At 43.6% G+C, this 16,436-nt stretch overlaps 1 protein-coding gene across 1 annotated transcript in view; it reads right to left on the bottom strand.

The window, feature by feature from the left end:
- Positions 1-16,436, bottom strand: part of thada (THADA armadillo repeat containing) — a 122,871-nt gene that overhangs the window by 34,750 nt on the left and 71,685 nt on the right. Inside the window, exons 30-31 of the mRNA XM_085368927.1 lie at positions 6,203-6,306; positions 3,617-3,699 (exon numbers count right to left, since the gene is read on the bottom strand). Coding sequence (XP_085225053.1) covers positions 3,617-3,699; positions 6,203-6,306 — 187 coding nt within the window. The remainder of the gene's footprint in view (positions 1-3,616; positions 3,700-6,202; positions 6,307-16,436) is intronic.

Genomic DNA, 16,436 nt, shown 5'->3' with positions numbered 1-16,436 from the left:
TTTAAGATAAGATTTAAAAAGATTGGCAGTAGGAGCCTGTCTGATGTATGGGGGTAAATTATTCCACAGCTTAGGCGCTACGACTGCAAACGCCCGATCGGTGAGGTGAGAGGACGTTAAAGAGAAATGATGTTCAACACTTTAACAGAGGGTAGGATTTTTGGTTTTGTACAATTTTAGAGTGAATAAAAGGAAAAAAAGCTCTTGTAAAATTCATTTGAGCTCTAAGATAACTCCTACAGAAGCGTCAGGACTATGTCCTGTTCACAGTCCTCTTTAGGGTGCCTAAAGAACACCACTTTATTAGGTACACGTTCTTGGTATTATGCTGAACCCACCGTTGTCTTGAGAACTGCCTGAATACTTTGTGTTGTCAATTCAACACATCCAGGATACCAATCTCCTGTTCCACCCCATCCCAAACGTGCTCTGTTGACAGTAGAGGCCATCTGAGTGCAGTGAATTCACTGAAATCTTAAAGAAACCAGTTTGAGATGATCTGAGGTTTATGATATGTTGCGTTATCCTGGTGGAAGCAGGAAGATGGATACACTGTGCTCATAAAGACATGAACATGTTGAGCAACAAAACTCAGATAGTGACTTAAATGACGCTCAGTTGGTGTTGAGGGGTCCAGAGTGTGAAGCACTACACCACCAGCAGCCCGAACTAATGATACAAGGCAGGACGGATCCATGATTTCATGCTGTTTACACAAAATGCTGACCCTACAAACCAAATACTGCACCAGAAATGGACTCGGAGCAGGTTTTTTCAAACCTTCTCATGTTTGGTGAACTCATGCTTCAAGGCTGTTTTGCACTTAGAGATGTTCTTCTGCATACTTTGGCTGCTGACATACTGCATCTGTGTATGTTTCTCCAGCTGCACACAAAAAGGCACTTCAGAGGGTCATTAATATGGCCCCAAAAATCACTGGACATCCTCTTCCCTCCCTGAAGGACCTGTACAGCACTCGCTGTCTCAGGGGGCCACGGGACTGCACACACCGAGGACACCGGGTGTTTCAGCTCCTGAGAGTCAGGCTGCTGAGGTCGTGGACAAACACACTGAAGGACAACTTTTACAACAGCCCTAATCAATGCTAACAGCTCACCTGATTGGCTACCTCCTTGGACTTTTGTGGGGGCAATAACAATAATAATAATGTGCAATAAACACTCATTCTTTTATTCATTTATTAAGACATTCCTTTTTTTGCTCATACCTTTCTTGCACTTTAAAAAAAACCCACTTTAAGTTACTGTGTTGTGTTTAGTTGCGCGCAGTATTGATGTGGGACACTTTCGTTGTACTATTACCGTATTTTCCGCACTATAAGACGCACTTAAAAAACTTTTTTAAAAATCGACAGTCCGCCTTATGTAGAATAGAATAGCCTTTATTGTCATTGTACAGAGTACAACGAAATTGGAGTGCCACTCCCTTGGTGCAAGTTTCAATAATAAATATAAATGTAAAATATAAAAAGTACAAAAAAAAACAATCATAAGTACTCAAACAATAGTATGTACAATATATACAGGATAGCAGCATTAATATAATGACAGTATGAATAGCAGCATAATATAATGACAGTGACGGTATGGAATAGGTTCAATTGTTTTTGTGCTTATTTACTACGGTGATAGCTCTGGGAAAGAAGCTATCCCTGAATCTGTTTGTCCTGGTTTTATGTGACCTGTACCGTCGGCCTGACGGTAATAGTTCAAACAGTTGGTTGCTGGGGTGAGAGTGGTCCTTGATGATATTGCCAGCTCTGCTGAGGTACCGAGAGTTTGCAGTGACCTCCAGGCTGGGCAGAGAGCAGCCAGTGATCTTCTGGGCTGTGTTGATGACCCTCTGCAGTACTTTCCTGTCTGCAGCTGAGCACCCTGCATACCATGTTGTTATGCCGTACGTTAGGATGCTCTCTATGGTGGCTCTGTAAAATGTCACCAGCAGCCTCTCCTCCAGGTTGTTCCTCCTGAGCACTCTCAGAAAGTGGAGATGCTGCTGGGCCTTTTTAACCACCGCTGTAGTATTTGCAGTCCAGGAGAGGTCAGCAGAGATGTGCACGCCCAGAAACCTCATGGAGTGTACCCTCTCCACACAGCTCCCGTGAATGTAAAGTGGGCCGGGTCTGCTCTGCCCTTCCTGAAGTCCAAGATAAGTTCTTTAGTTTTCGTGGTGTTCAGTTGGAGGTTGTTAACTGAACACCACTCAGTCAGTCTGTTGACCTCATCTCTGTAGTCCGACTCATCCCCCCTTGAGATGAGTCCAACCACTGTGGTGTCATCCGCGAACTTTATGATGGTGTTTGAGAGATGGGTAGGGGAGCAGTCGGATGTGTAGAGCGTAAACAGGAGGGGACTCAAAACACATCCTTGTGGAGACCCGGTGCTGAGTGTGATGGTGCTGGACCGGTGGGGGCCGAGTCTGACAGACTGTGGTCTATGTATGAATTCTGGTTGTGCTACTGACCTTGAATCGATTTTATGCGGTGCTCGAAAATCTGTCAAAAAATGTTTTGGTACGACTTTGGTAAGATACAAAGCTGCACCGGTTGATGTATTGCCGGAGCATTACGGCTGCCGTAGTCAGGAGCCTCGCGGAGAGATCTGGGTCCAAAACTCGGTCTTCTTCAGGTCCCACAGTCAAACGAACACTGCGGCATCACTGAGAGTTACAAACTGTCTAAATTATTTTATCTTTAATAAAATGAGCAGCGCTGCTGCTTTACCAGGTGTAACAATTATGTTTAACATCCAGGCATCCATGAAAACAGGATTTATTACATTTAACAGAGTTAGAAGTTAGCAGGAAGTTATCTCGCTAATTTCCACCTAAACATGATATACCATGTTCTGACTGGCTAGCTGGTATATAATGATGTGCTACGTTATCACTAGCAACGCAGCTATGTTAGCATAACATAAACACAGTAAAGCTGGAGAATGAATGCAAATGCTTGTTTTTGCTTAATGCGCCTTATGGTCCGAAAAATAAGGTATATTAGGTATGAGTGTGCACTGACAATAAAAAGTTATCTTTTTCTTACAAGTGGCTATTGTTGCCTTCATATCATGTCAAAGCAGTGTGCTCCTTCTCCTTTGACCTCAGAAATCAACAAGGCATTTTCATCCAGAGAAAATATCCAGAGAACTTTCTCTGTAACGATGCCTGTGTGAGGAAATCAGAGCAGATCTGCAGTTTCTGAAATGCTCCAATCAGCCGCTCTGTCCCCAACACCCATGTCACAATCAAAGTCACTTTGATCTCCTTTCTTCCCAATTCTGATGCTCAGTTTGAACTTCTGTCTTAACCATGTCTACTATTTTTGGTGTCATCTTTACAAGTTCAGTAACAAACACCTAAACCATCCTGATCCAGACTGGATCAAAGTGGATGATTAAAATACAGCTTTTTGGCTTCGATGATCAATCTAATCAGCTTGTGTTTTACACACAGACAAACCTTTTCATGTCACTGTATGTGTGTCACCACGTGGTTGTGGGTAGTGTGCAGGACTTGCATTTGTGTCACGCTCTGCATATTTCTGCAGGTCTTCATTAAAACTCCGGTGAAAAGTAGTGATCCCACAATTACTACTCACCTTCCAGAATGCTGATCTCAGGCCCGCACAGGCACACCAACACATCCACAAAGGCTCCTCTGGTCACCACACAACTGTTCTGTCTGAAAAGAGAGAAACACGAGGCCGTCTTTGATCCAGCACAGAAAATTGACTGAAATCGGTTGACCCTCAAAAGCCGTAGAAACATTTAGACACGTTGGGGGGAAAAACAGAGTTTGTGTTTAAGAGCTGTTAATAATGAAGGATCTCTATTATCAAGTAGGCTGCCTAAATGTTCCTAAACTGCTTATCGATTTAAAGAGATAACACTGCAGCCTCCAGTCACTGATCATCTGTTTCCCATTAAGATCACAGACGAAGATTTTCTTCACGAACCGGCTGATGCCTCACCACAAACTGTTGAATTAAGGCAATGGGCATGGCCAACTCGGTGCATTTATTGCTTGTGAGAACGTTTGTGATCTCTGCTGTAACTGAGTGTGGGCTCTGTGGCTCATGCCGCTTTTGCACAGCACTGTACGACCTTCTAACCATGAGGTGGATAAAATCCATTTAAATACCTTTTTCCCAGCCATATCCAGTCTGCTCCCTACACAAATGTATGCAGCACAAAGTGTTTACATTCACTCAGTAGGGTGTCAAGCTTTAAGCTTTCAATTTAGTTGAGCAAATTAACAAACCTGCCAACATAAATATAACATATAAAGTCACAAAACGCCATAAAATTCAAACATAAGCTAAAGAAAAAACACACCCTGGACCTACAGTTCAACAGTCAAACAAGCGAAACATCTAAAAATTCACCAGATAAAATAAATCAGAGCAAAGGAAACAATCAGCTGAAATGACCACACGGTTGAGTAAACACCTCTCTGAGAGAGGCTTCAAAAACCGAACATTAGAAACAGCCCTGCATGATTTTTGTGTTGCACTGCAACAGCGCGAGTTAGGTGTTCCTAATAAACTGGAAACTTCATACACTGTAAACATCTGAAAGCAGTGGCAGCTTTGTCACATTGGTCACATCCACGGCCTTAATAATCGGGACCCGTCTTATCTGAAAGACCTTATAGTACCATATGCCCCAACACAGCACTTCACTATCAGACTGCTCGCTTCCTTGTTGATCGGTAACAAGTAAGGTCCTGAACGCCTCCTGGGAACGACACATAAACCACTTAATTGTACTGACACAGACAAACAGTTACTGTTATTAGTGGGTCAGTAGCTCATGGGATCAGACACTGAATGGCACAGTGATTTGTGTTCTCATTTTTGATGAATCCTGATGGCTGAGAATAGGCCAGAATCATATGAGTTGCCCCCAGCTCTGTCATCCTAGACGGGACTTATTTCCTGAATGTCACAGGAGTTTTCACACAAAGGCTTCAAAACACGAACGACTTGGTGTTATTCTCTTTTTATTCCTGCCCTGCACATTAGTGAAGTAAAGCTCTCGCTGCTGTCATATTATTTGTAAATGTCGACCCAGTTTATGTGTGGCCGCTGCAAAGTGTGTGCGTTCTATCAAGATTGTGACCACAGCGCTGCAAGAGGCCACAAGTGTGTGTGCGAGAGAAAACAACAGAGACAGTGTGCGAGCTTGACGTCATGTTTTCATCACTCGGATATTAATAACGCGCACATGCCCCCACATCAGCCGCCTGCACGCTTAATACACGCACGATACTCGAGATGGAGCACGGTGTGTGTATGAGAGAGAGGAGCGACTGTTGGTTAACTAATGACAGATTCTGGCAGCGATGAGTCCTGTGAATGTGAGCTATCATCATCAAACACGCTGTAAGAAGTTGAATCGTTAGATCGCGATCCAAACTACACACTGGAGAAGGTCCTAACAGGCTGACGCCGGCCCTTCACGTCGCCAGAGTCATCGCTGCAGCGCGGACACCCTCGCGGAGCCAGAAAAAGTCCAAAATGACACAACACAAGGATCGGTGTGAGGCCAAAACCCAACACTGACTCAGACCAGACGAACAATGCATTCCATCCTTTTTGGAAGGCGGCTGCCTCAAATTAGTGGTGATCTGGATGAGTTTGGGAGGTTTTCTTTTCCCAAAAACAAAGATACTCTGACCTGTGATGTCCTTAGATCTGGGCGCCGGGCTCCCGGCGCCGGGCGATCAAACGAGCAGACTCTGGGTACGCTCTGGTGAGCAAGAATTCACCTCGTCATCTTAATAAAAGCTCATCAGTGTAACCAAGCAGAGCTAGTAGGGCTAGTGTTGCTAACTCAGTGGCGCTGTGTTATCTGCTGTAGGGCCTGAGCACAGGAGACCTAAACCTGACCTCACACAGAAGAGGAGGAGTTGGTGGGGGGAGGGTGGCAGGTAACTGTGCCCCAACTTGAGGCCTGGACTTTTAGCAGGAGGGCAAGAGGTAGAGGGAAAGTAGGGGGGGGGACTGCATGCAGATGGGTCAGCAGGCAGTCTCTTTGAAATGGAAGCCGGGGCAGGACATGAAGCGGACAGGGCCGGGGAGGGGATGTACGGTGAGACAAGGAGCTATTCTTCTGGCGAGGGAGCTGGAAAAGAGGGATGGATGCTTATCTGTGTGTTTGTGTGTGGGCGTGTTTAGGATTACCGAGAAGCGAGCCACATGCGCTGACAGAGAGCTTCACCGATGCCGCTTCCTGCTGGCAGGGGTCTGTGTGAGTCAGTCTGGTAGGAGCGCAAGAGAAACAGCACCTGCAGACCGACACGTGCACACACACACAAATTGAAAAAGACAGAATGGATATTTATTATACAGGAGTCAGAGTCACAGAGAATTATCTACAAGCCCTACAGAAACAGACTAAACTCCACTCATCTTTACATCTTGGCAGAGTGATACATACACATACATGTTACTGATACTCTGTTGTTCGAGTGGTTTTTCCCCTCTTTTTCAACCACATTGTGTGGCAGAGATCTAATAAAAGGAGAGTCTGATGCATGTAGACAGTAACTACTGAATCACAAGCTACAGTGTGTAAGTGTAGATAAAAGATGGACCTTGTAGGACGTGTTATCAGTGAAATGAATCGTGGTTTGCCTTAGGCTCTAAAGGGTAAGCCACGCAATGACATCACACCTTAAAGGGATAGTGTAACATGTTTGGGTTTGCACTCAGTCTTAATAGGTTCATTATGAAATGAAGCATCAAACCACTACTGATGGGGATTTTCTACTGTTGGCTATATGACTGCATTTGGCAACAGGGTGAGCTCCTAAATGTTGGACTAAAGGGTGAGAAAACACTGTGCGCTGAATGAAACTTGCGAATCATCAGTAATTACAAGACAATAAATACGAATTCCCTGGAGGAAAATTTACTTGGACACCAACCACGTCTGGACTACAGCACAAATACTCCTCTTTGTCTGGAATTTAATGGTTTTTATGGTGCATTTACAAACCAATCATAAAAAGAAATCTTACATGGGAAATTATTGTTAGACGGGCTTTCTGTCTTGTTTTATTTATTACACTGAGCCAAACAGCCCGGGACGCGAACATGTTAATCCTACACAGCAACTCCACCAACCACTAGTTGCTCAACCTAAATGACAAGAAGATGGTCAGAGTTGTCCCTTTTGATGTTCCCTCTTCTCCAGTAAATACTCAAAGCACACTTTGAAAGGTCAACACGCTGCTTGCTCCAAAGGAGCATCTTTCCATCCTGGCGTGTGACCTCTGGTCTCTGGACAGGAAAGCAAGAAGTTTCCCGATGAAGATTTAATCATTCTTTTCACTTCGGCCGATTTGCCAATGAGAGACTGAGCCAGTCTGCAGCAGGTGGACTGGCGGTTGGGAGTATTCAGAGGCCAGGACACAGGCTGGCTGGCTGGTTGGGGTGTGTATTCTGGGCCTTGGTAAGTATACTCTTTAAGCTGGGGCCATGGCCACAGACCAGTAGGAAGCCATTCATTACGCTATGCAGGGAAGGCAACGTGGGGAAAACCAGGGCGACCACGTAGCACCAAGCCTGGCCGCTGAGTTCTGGCCTGCCCCATCTCATCTCCTGCAGTCTCCACGCCCAGGCAACACCCACTGGCTCACACAAACAGCTTCCACACCTCCAGGTCCTTCTTCCTCTCGCTGTCAGCTCTCTCTCAGGGCTTTTCCACCTACGAGAAGCCAGAGCTGGAGCAGATTCCCAAACCAAATATTGAACATTTCCAAGTAATTTTGATTCCCATTATTTCAAACATAAGAATATGTCTTCATTTTCACTGCCAGTTCCAACAAGCTCGGCAAAGGAAGTCATTCTAAAAGTAACCTATCACCCTGTTTGCTCACGGCCACGGTGCCAGACTAAAATAATCTTGTTTACCTGCGTGGATGATGAAATGTTGAATCTATTCTGGTGGGGGTTTAAATCTAGAAACTTCATCAAGTGTCTTTTAAAACTTGCTGGTGCACAGCCATACAGGATATTACAAAATAGTTGAGTTCTAAAGAAAGCTTGTGGGTCTGACTTCTAACTCAATGGTGGCCTTGATTAGCTTACTGATATAAGAGCAGTTAATCATTTAACCACATTATTACGATTTTATCACTTTGCTAAAATAAAAAAAGAAAGAAAAAGTGCAGATCAAAAAGTACTCCAGAGGTTTTTCGATATGCTTTGTGGTCTGTGCTGTTACTTCCAGTTTAGACAAGCACACGCCTGCTCATTAAAAGTTTGCTTGAGCAGCATCACCGGTTCCAGCACTGGTTCCAGTGTCCAAAGCAGGGAGCTCTGTCTTTTCTCCCTCTCTTGCTGCACTCCACAGTTACACCTCATCCACCGGGTTGGGAAGTCCCTGCATGGGAGGCTCAACCGGCTCAATCCAGCCCGGCACGGAGAAAACCGAAATATTTATAGAATTCCTCCTCCCAAAGACAGAGTGCAGAACTACACCCCACTGTGGGAGGAGATCCCGGGATAGGATCAAGCGTAAATGAATGGGAGACGATAAGACAGCAGCACAGAGACCTTCTGCAGGCTTATTTTTGTTGATCAAATGTCCGATTTCTTCCCCCTTGAATGCCTAAATGTGGATTTCCTGCTTTCTTGCTACTTCTTCCACACTTGTAGGAAAATGATCATATGACTTGTGGTCAAATAAACTGGTTCCGACATGAAAAACAAAAGCAGTACTGTGTATTGTATGATTATAATGTATAAGATGCTTAAAGGAGCTTGCACTATTATATACTGACTTCCAGGAATCTTTTAAAACAACTAGGAGACAAGCGTATGTACTGTATACGTATGTATCAGCTCTTTGAATGCTGCAACAATAAAAAGAGATGAAGGTTGCAGACACAGACCGTATAAAACACAGCATGGCATGTCATAACCTGCATTCTCTCTGAAGACCACTAGATGGCAGGTGCTGTGATTGCAAACAGACCTGTGATCCTATAGAAATGTACAGAATAATGGCTTTGTGTCTTGACCCCTTAAAACACATTCATGCTGAGGTTGTGACTGATGACACGTAATCCAATGAGCAGCCAGTTTCCCAGTCAGACCCATCCATCCTCCACACATCTGTTTTTTCTGAAACTGAGATGAGGCGATTGTGAAAACGTTTGTCTTCGTATATCTAGGTGCATCTTTTATACTGTATGGATACAGCTAGCTGGTTTAGCGCCCACTGTTTATTATTAAGGTAGAAAATAAATGCTACTGTAGTTATGCTTGCTCATTAAATATAAGTTAGACTTATGGGTCTCCTTAGGTGGTGAAGCAATTTCCACTTCGACATGATTTTCCAAGCAATAACAGATATGGTTAGCGGGTTAGCTGTGGCTGCATAGATTAGACAATGTTTGGTTCACATTATTAGCTGATAAACTCATATAAAAAATGGCCGGATACCAAATGAATTCTGGGAGTCTGGATAAATTAGCGGCTAAATCTTAACCACTTAAAACTGGCTTTTGCTATCTGACGGTCTTCTGTGTTAGCAGGCACACTGGAGTTAGCTAACATTAGCCAGAAGAAAGGCAGCTCCAGAGTGGATTTATTCTCAAGCATGCGCATCACATCCTTCAGATTTTCAGAGAAACATACTTCACATTCTTCAGATTAGATGTGACATGTTGTAAGTCCTTCAGACACTATTTGAGGGAATGGTGAGAGTTGGTAACATCGCTGGCAACAAAATACATTAAAATATGAAAAAAGTATCCAGTGTATGTGCTTCTATTTAAACATGGAGGTTTGCAAACATTGCAAATAATTGGCACAGCGGTCTAGTGGTCGCCTCACAGCCAGGAGGTTTTGGGTTTGCATGTGCCTGTGTGGGTTCTCTCTGGGTACTTAAACTTCCTCCCACAGTCCAAAGGCACACATGTTAGGTTTAGAGGCCATTCTAAAAGATCGGTAGATGTGAATGTTAGTGTGAAGGGTTGCAAGTCTGTCTTTGTTGAGCCCTGATTATACTGATTATACTGCGGACATGGACAGCTGGATACCCAACTGCCAGTAAGTCATTCCTGTTATTCGTCTCTTTACTTCACTCCTTGAGGCACATTCATAGTTCGTGCATTGTAATGTAAATACTCTGCAGACGAGTCTACATGATCACAAAAAACATGCAGGAACGTGAACACAGACTCTCACGCTCACCGTATGATCGTGAAATTCACATCTCTTCACATCCCAGTGGAGCCGTGGATGCAGAAAGTATAATCGAGGCTTTAGTGCATTTATTCAAAACAGACATATTTATTATATCATATAAAAAGATATTTATCAATGCAGCTGTTTTAGATACTTTAGAACCTCATAGTGCAACCACGCGTCCCCCTATAGCTGTGGATTGGAACTTCAGACAAAAAAAATACAAGAAAAACTTGAATTATGAAAATATCAAACCCTCCTTGTATGCCTTGTTCTCTAAGCAGACATTTAACTGTTTGTGTGTGCCTTTTTGTGTGTTGCAACAAGCCTCATTCTGCTTTTGGGTCCGTTAAAAATAGTGGTGGTGGATGTGAGGTCCCTTCAGACTCTGTTATCAGGCTGCCCTGCCGTCCCTCCCACTGCCGCAACCACAGACTGACCACATGTTGTTGCAAGCGCACATGCGCGCACATGCACAAAGCAAGTGTAAGCGCAAATAATTGCACAGCAATCCGGGGCTCCGTCCAGTAAAACACATTCACAAAGAAACGCATAAATCGGCGTTCACATAAAAGCAGATAGAGGTTAGGCAGAGTGTGGACGCGCCCAATTAGACAAAAAGAGATCCAATAAAGACGAGCTAAATATAAAAAAAAACAAAAGAAACACAAACTTTCCCTTGCCCTGCACGGCCGTATTCTTGCACAAACAAAGCTTATAAATGCACTCCATGTGCATGACTATATCACTGTTAACAGTTATAACAGAGCATCGCAGCTGGCCTCCAGGGAGTTGTTTGTTATTTTATTATGTCCAGAGGCGGGTGTACATACTGGTACTAGCAGCATAGGGGGTGTGCATGTGTGAAGGATTGACACTCAGCTGTCGAATATCCTGCAGTAGTAAAACAGGAGCTCCCTGAACAAGAGGCCAGGGGTTAGTTTACTTTGTACATAACAGAAGAAAAGATCAATGATATGAGTGGACAGCAACTAATGACCATAAACATGAGACATTACATTTGTACTTGGGCAAAACTGACAACTTTAAAATGGCTGAATATATATATACATTTTTAATGGAAACTGTTCGACAATATGGATTGGAAATAAGTGGTAGACAAATCAATTCTGCAGAAGAAAGTCAGGACGTAAACATATGAAGTTTACAGGCATCCAACACTGGTAGGGAAATTGTCTCCAAAAGTTGGACACAACACTAAGGCAGGACATCACGATATATCATGATGTGAAGACAGACTAAACATATTCCTAAATAAGGTTTTGGACAAATATAGTGAAGCTCATTATGAATCACATGAAGTCCTTTTGAATATACCCTATTTTCTGCACTATAAGGCGCACTTAAAATCCTTTAATTTTCTCAAAAATCGACAGTGCGCCTTATGTATGAATTCTGGTTGTGCTTACTGACAGCAAACCGATAGCAGCAACTTCGCTCATGCACGATTCATTTGCAGTTTTTAACGGGTAGGGGTGAATATCTCCTGCTCTGACATCAGCTTGGGGCGACTGCTGCGTGAGGACTACCTGCCGCCTGTGAGCGTTTTCGCACAGGCGAGGTGCAGATTGAAGCAACCGCTGATTGTTGAGAGTAAGAGCGATACGTGCTTCCATGTGAATAAGTAGTCATAAGTCTCCAATAATGCCAGAAAAAGTCTCCAGATTTGTCGCTAGTCGCTTTTTAGAAAAAAAAAAAGTCGCTAAGGCGGTGTGAAAACTTGCTAAATATAGCGACAAAGTCGCTAAGTTGGCAACACCGCCAAAACTCCGCTTCAGGTCCCAAAGTCAAACAAACACTACGGTACACTGAGAGTTAAAAACTGTCTAAATTATTTCACCTTTAATAAAATGATCAGCGTTGCTGATTTACCAGGTGTAACAATTAAGTTTAACATCCAGGAATCCATGAAAACGGAATTTATTAAATTTAACAGAGTTAGCAGGAAGTTAGCTCGCTAGTTTCCACCTAAACATGATATAGCATGTTCTGACTGAGAGATTTCTGTAAAAAATGAAAACGTACAGCTCTGCTATCACTTCCAACATAAATGAAGACAGAAAACTAAACAGCAGTGACGTTTGTAGGGTTACTGAAGTTGGGCTAGCTGGTATATAATGATGTGCTACGTGATCGCTAGCGACACAGCTATGTTAGCATAACAAACAGTGAAGCTGGAGGATGAACGCTAACTCTTTTCCACTCAATAAAAGTTAACGTGAGGGTTCCCGATGGTTAGGGACAAATGCAATCGCATGGCAGGATGCTGTAAACGGATCAAACTTCAGTCAGGAGAACAACTGAGATAATCCATCCACAATATGAGGTTAGTCATTAATATACTGCAACAGCACGGAAACAGAGCAGCTGCGAGATAATTCTACATTAATGAATCAATGTTACGGACGAGGAGGAAGCAAAAAGAATAAGTTGAGTAAAGTTTGCCTTATCTGACTGTTTTGTTTCACTTAATGCATCTTATAATCCGGTTCGCCTTATGGTCAGAAAAATACGGTATTCGATAAAGAGTGACCGGTTACAATATTAAATAATGCGATGTAATGCAACCACATTGCATAACCTAGAATTCATACAGCCATCAAACAAAGCCATCCATTGAGACGACTTGTGACTATAGGGGTTGCCAAATGAATAAATCCCTGATGTATGTTGACGTAGTGGGAAAAAATTAGATACAATAAAATGGGTTCAATATAAACCAACAAGGACATAAACCAAGAGTGGTTTATATCTACCACTGTAAGAAATGTTTTGGGCAGTTGCCCACTTTGCCCGGTTGGAACTGCCACCTGTATGTTGACAAAATAGCACAAAACGTCTGACACCAATACGAGACACCTGGGATTCCCACTGGACTGGATATATCTGATGGCATTTTAAAAGCAGGCTGACTGGGTGTGCAGGCGCACACATTCTTTCTCTGGTTCAGCCCAGAGGCTTTTCTCAGAAAGCCCAGGCAGATCGCTGGCTAAAGGCAGCAGTCGTCAGGCCAAAAGAAAATTATTTGAAGACAGCAGAGAAGAATGCACTGAGGAAAGCTACACCAACGCAACTGCTGCCAGAGACGAGGCTACAACGATACTCCGAATTCAAGAGCCTCCTCAGTCTCATTTAGCCTCTGTTGTGAAAATACACAAAGGATTACATGTGTCGAGTTGGCCCTTCTCAAACCACCACAGGCCGCAGCTTTATATGTCTGGCCTGTACCCGGCGCTGTGGGCCAGGGCTGCTGCTGGCGCGTGTCGAGAGTGGAGTCCAGTGTCGGGTTGGGTTAGTGCCGGTCTATCCGGTGGGCTTGTTAAGCTTGGTCCAGATTGTATCAACAGAGGTTTTGGGCAAGACGGGGTGACTGAAGTGAATCCAGTGGTTTTCAGAGATGTTTGATTACCGGGAAGGGGTCTCACCCAGGCCACGCAGAAGACAGCACTGCCCTAAGTGCAACCAATTAATCAGGCTGACCAAATCCGGATGACGTAGAGAGAATCAGGCCAGGACATTGAAGCCTGCCTCGGATGAGTTCTGACTTCTGAAAACGCTGCGTACAGTGTCGGTGTATATCTAGAACTGCAGTGCATGCATGAAAATGTCCTATTTCTATCACACTACTGTAATATATTCTGCACAGAACATGTTATAGTCAAATAAGCTTTCCATCTCGAGGGGAAAAAACAAAACAAAAACCCAGATCAGTCTGTGCCACTAAAAGTGTGTAAAAGGTGAAAATACTGTTGTAAATTGAGAAATATAGTATGGAAATTTAGGACAAAGGCAACTCTTTCAATTCAGTTTTATCTTATTTATATAGCAACAGCAGTCACCTCAAGCTCTTTATGTTGCGAAGTAAAAGTGCCTAATAGGGTTGGGCGATTGGACGAATATATCGACAATCGACAATAGGCTGAGCCCATCGTTGATCGTTTTTACAGGGGCGATTTATTTATTTATTTGCCCATGAGCAAGTTTGCTAATAACAATGGAGCTAATAGAAGCAGTCAACAGGGGGGGGGGGGGGGGGGGGGGAAATAAAAAATTAGTAGCGCTGTTTTAACAGCACCCTCTTTCATCTGCGAGCACATGCCCCCTCCTCAGAGTGCGCCCAAATGCTTGTTGATGGAGCTGCAGAAGCTGGTGATAGCCTAGCATACTCAGCCGGATGGTGGATACGTGCATGCTCATGCAAGTTAGTCATGTTTGGGTACTTTGCTCGCACTATACGTCTGCACAAGCGGCACACCGCTTTCATCCTAAATTGGTGACTTTATATTTTTTTGGTTTTTTTAGTGCTGTCAGCGTTAACGCACCATCATGACGACTAACACGATTAACAATTAACCCACCTGGAGCGCAGACTGAGTCAAAATCCCTGAAATGTCTCCGTCACCGCATTTCGGCAGTTTATCCAAAGTTTGTTTATTCTGCGCTCCAGATTAGTTGAGCGCGTAAAATTTTTTAATCACGTTAATCGTTATGACTGCGCTGACAGCCCTAATTTTTCTGGGAAATTAGTTTATCCATGTTTGGACTTCTGTGTTGTAAACGTGCAAATCAGTCCGTGCATGATTACACTGCTGCGGCCATCAAAAAGTCTGCGCATGCATGAATATATCGCCCATCGTGGATTATTGGGCTGATGTCGGTTGGACAATTTTTACATATCGCCCAACCCTAGTGCCTACAATAATATATACAAGAACCCAATATTCAGATGCCACTGTGAGCAAGCACTTGGTGACAGTGGGAAGGAAAAACTCTATTTTAACAGAAAGAAGCCTTACGCAGAACCAGGATCAGCGAAGGCCGGCCTTCAAGGGACGAGCTTCGAGGCTGATCCATTAAGCTAAAATCAAAGTGCATAAAACCGCAATTTCTCAAGTTGCCTCTGGCTGACTTCAAAAGCAAATCCCTCAGACTCCCATTTTAAAATGTCAGTGAATCCTAATGTTCTGTAAATCCCAGCAGTGACATCACCAATAGGCGCACTGCTGTCTGGATCCGGACCCAGAGGCCGTTCTTTAAGGACCCAGATTTACTAGATTTTGACAGACTGTTTGCATTTTATTCTGAGCAACATTTCTTGTATTTACAGTAGGCCTATTTTGATCTGCAGAGCCTTTGTCTTTACTTTCCTGACTTTACTACTGGAACGCACCGACTCACTCCAGAAGCAACTGAATGCGGCTTAAACGTGCGGCAGACCAAACGCATGCGTTGTAACTCATCCCATGTGACGCTAATCACCCAATCAAAAGCGTGTGTGAAAACTTCATGAGACGAAATGCAAAAATCTGAAAGATTTCAGTAAATCAACATTACAGCTCATCGATGTACATGTGAGATGTAGTTTAAGAAAAAGAAGCAAAAGGGAAACGCAAACTCTTACATTATTACACATTAACAACTTTATTTGAAGACTTCTACTTCAAAAGTGGACCCTTTAGGTCACTGTGGAAGTGAATAATAACCATTGTTGAAATACTGTTGAATTATACTTTGTTGTATTTGACAGTCAGTTGTTAACTATATACAAACCCTGATACAACCTTTAGGCTACTCTTCATAGCAGAGAGCTCTACTGGATGAGGATCTGGGGTGAGATAGTCACTGTTTATTTGGAGTTTATGCAAGTCAAGTCAGAGTAGTGTTAAACTTTCTCGGATTTATAATGTTCAGTACAAAAGAATTCTTATAATCGTGCAAAAAAAAAAAAAAACTAGCCAAAAAAAAGTGTCTGATGGAAACATTTCCTTGTATCCGACTTATTACCGCCTGTGTGAAAGTCAGCAGGGTGGCAGAGCCGGCCTCGGTAGCGGTGATGGTTCCCAGCTCCGCGCTCGGCCCACTAACAGTTGTTCTTTGACAATAACAGAGGAAGTCATTTCTCCCTCGAGCAAAAACATCTGCTACCTGTTATACACAAACACACACAGCGACGCACATTAACATACATCAGACAGGTCCCGGGGCCAAAACCAGAATCCTCGTAAGCTCGGTGTAAACAGCGCCAGAGTGTGGCATACATGAACGTGCACACGTACGTGCATGTTGCTAGCGTGCACGCTCGCTCCGCGTCTCTGCAGCTCCAGTCTAAACATCGTCCTTGTTTCTCACACACAAAGCAAGGAGGCTACCGTCTTTATCTGTGTGTGTGTGTGTGTGTGTGTGTGTGTGTGTGTGT

Source organism: Diplotaxodon limnothrissa, linkage group LG13, assembly GCF_057381915.1.
Source record: "Diplotaxodon limnothrissa isolate DT_005_m linkage group LG13, D_limnothrissa_male_GT1.1, whole genome shotgun sequence".
NCBI lineage: Eukaryota > Metazoa > Chordata > Actinopteri > Cichliformes > Cichlidae > Diplotaxodon > Diplotaxodon limnothrissa.
Note: the sequence above shows the minus strand (reverse complement) of the source record. Positions and strands in the feature narration are given on the sequence as shown.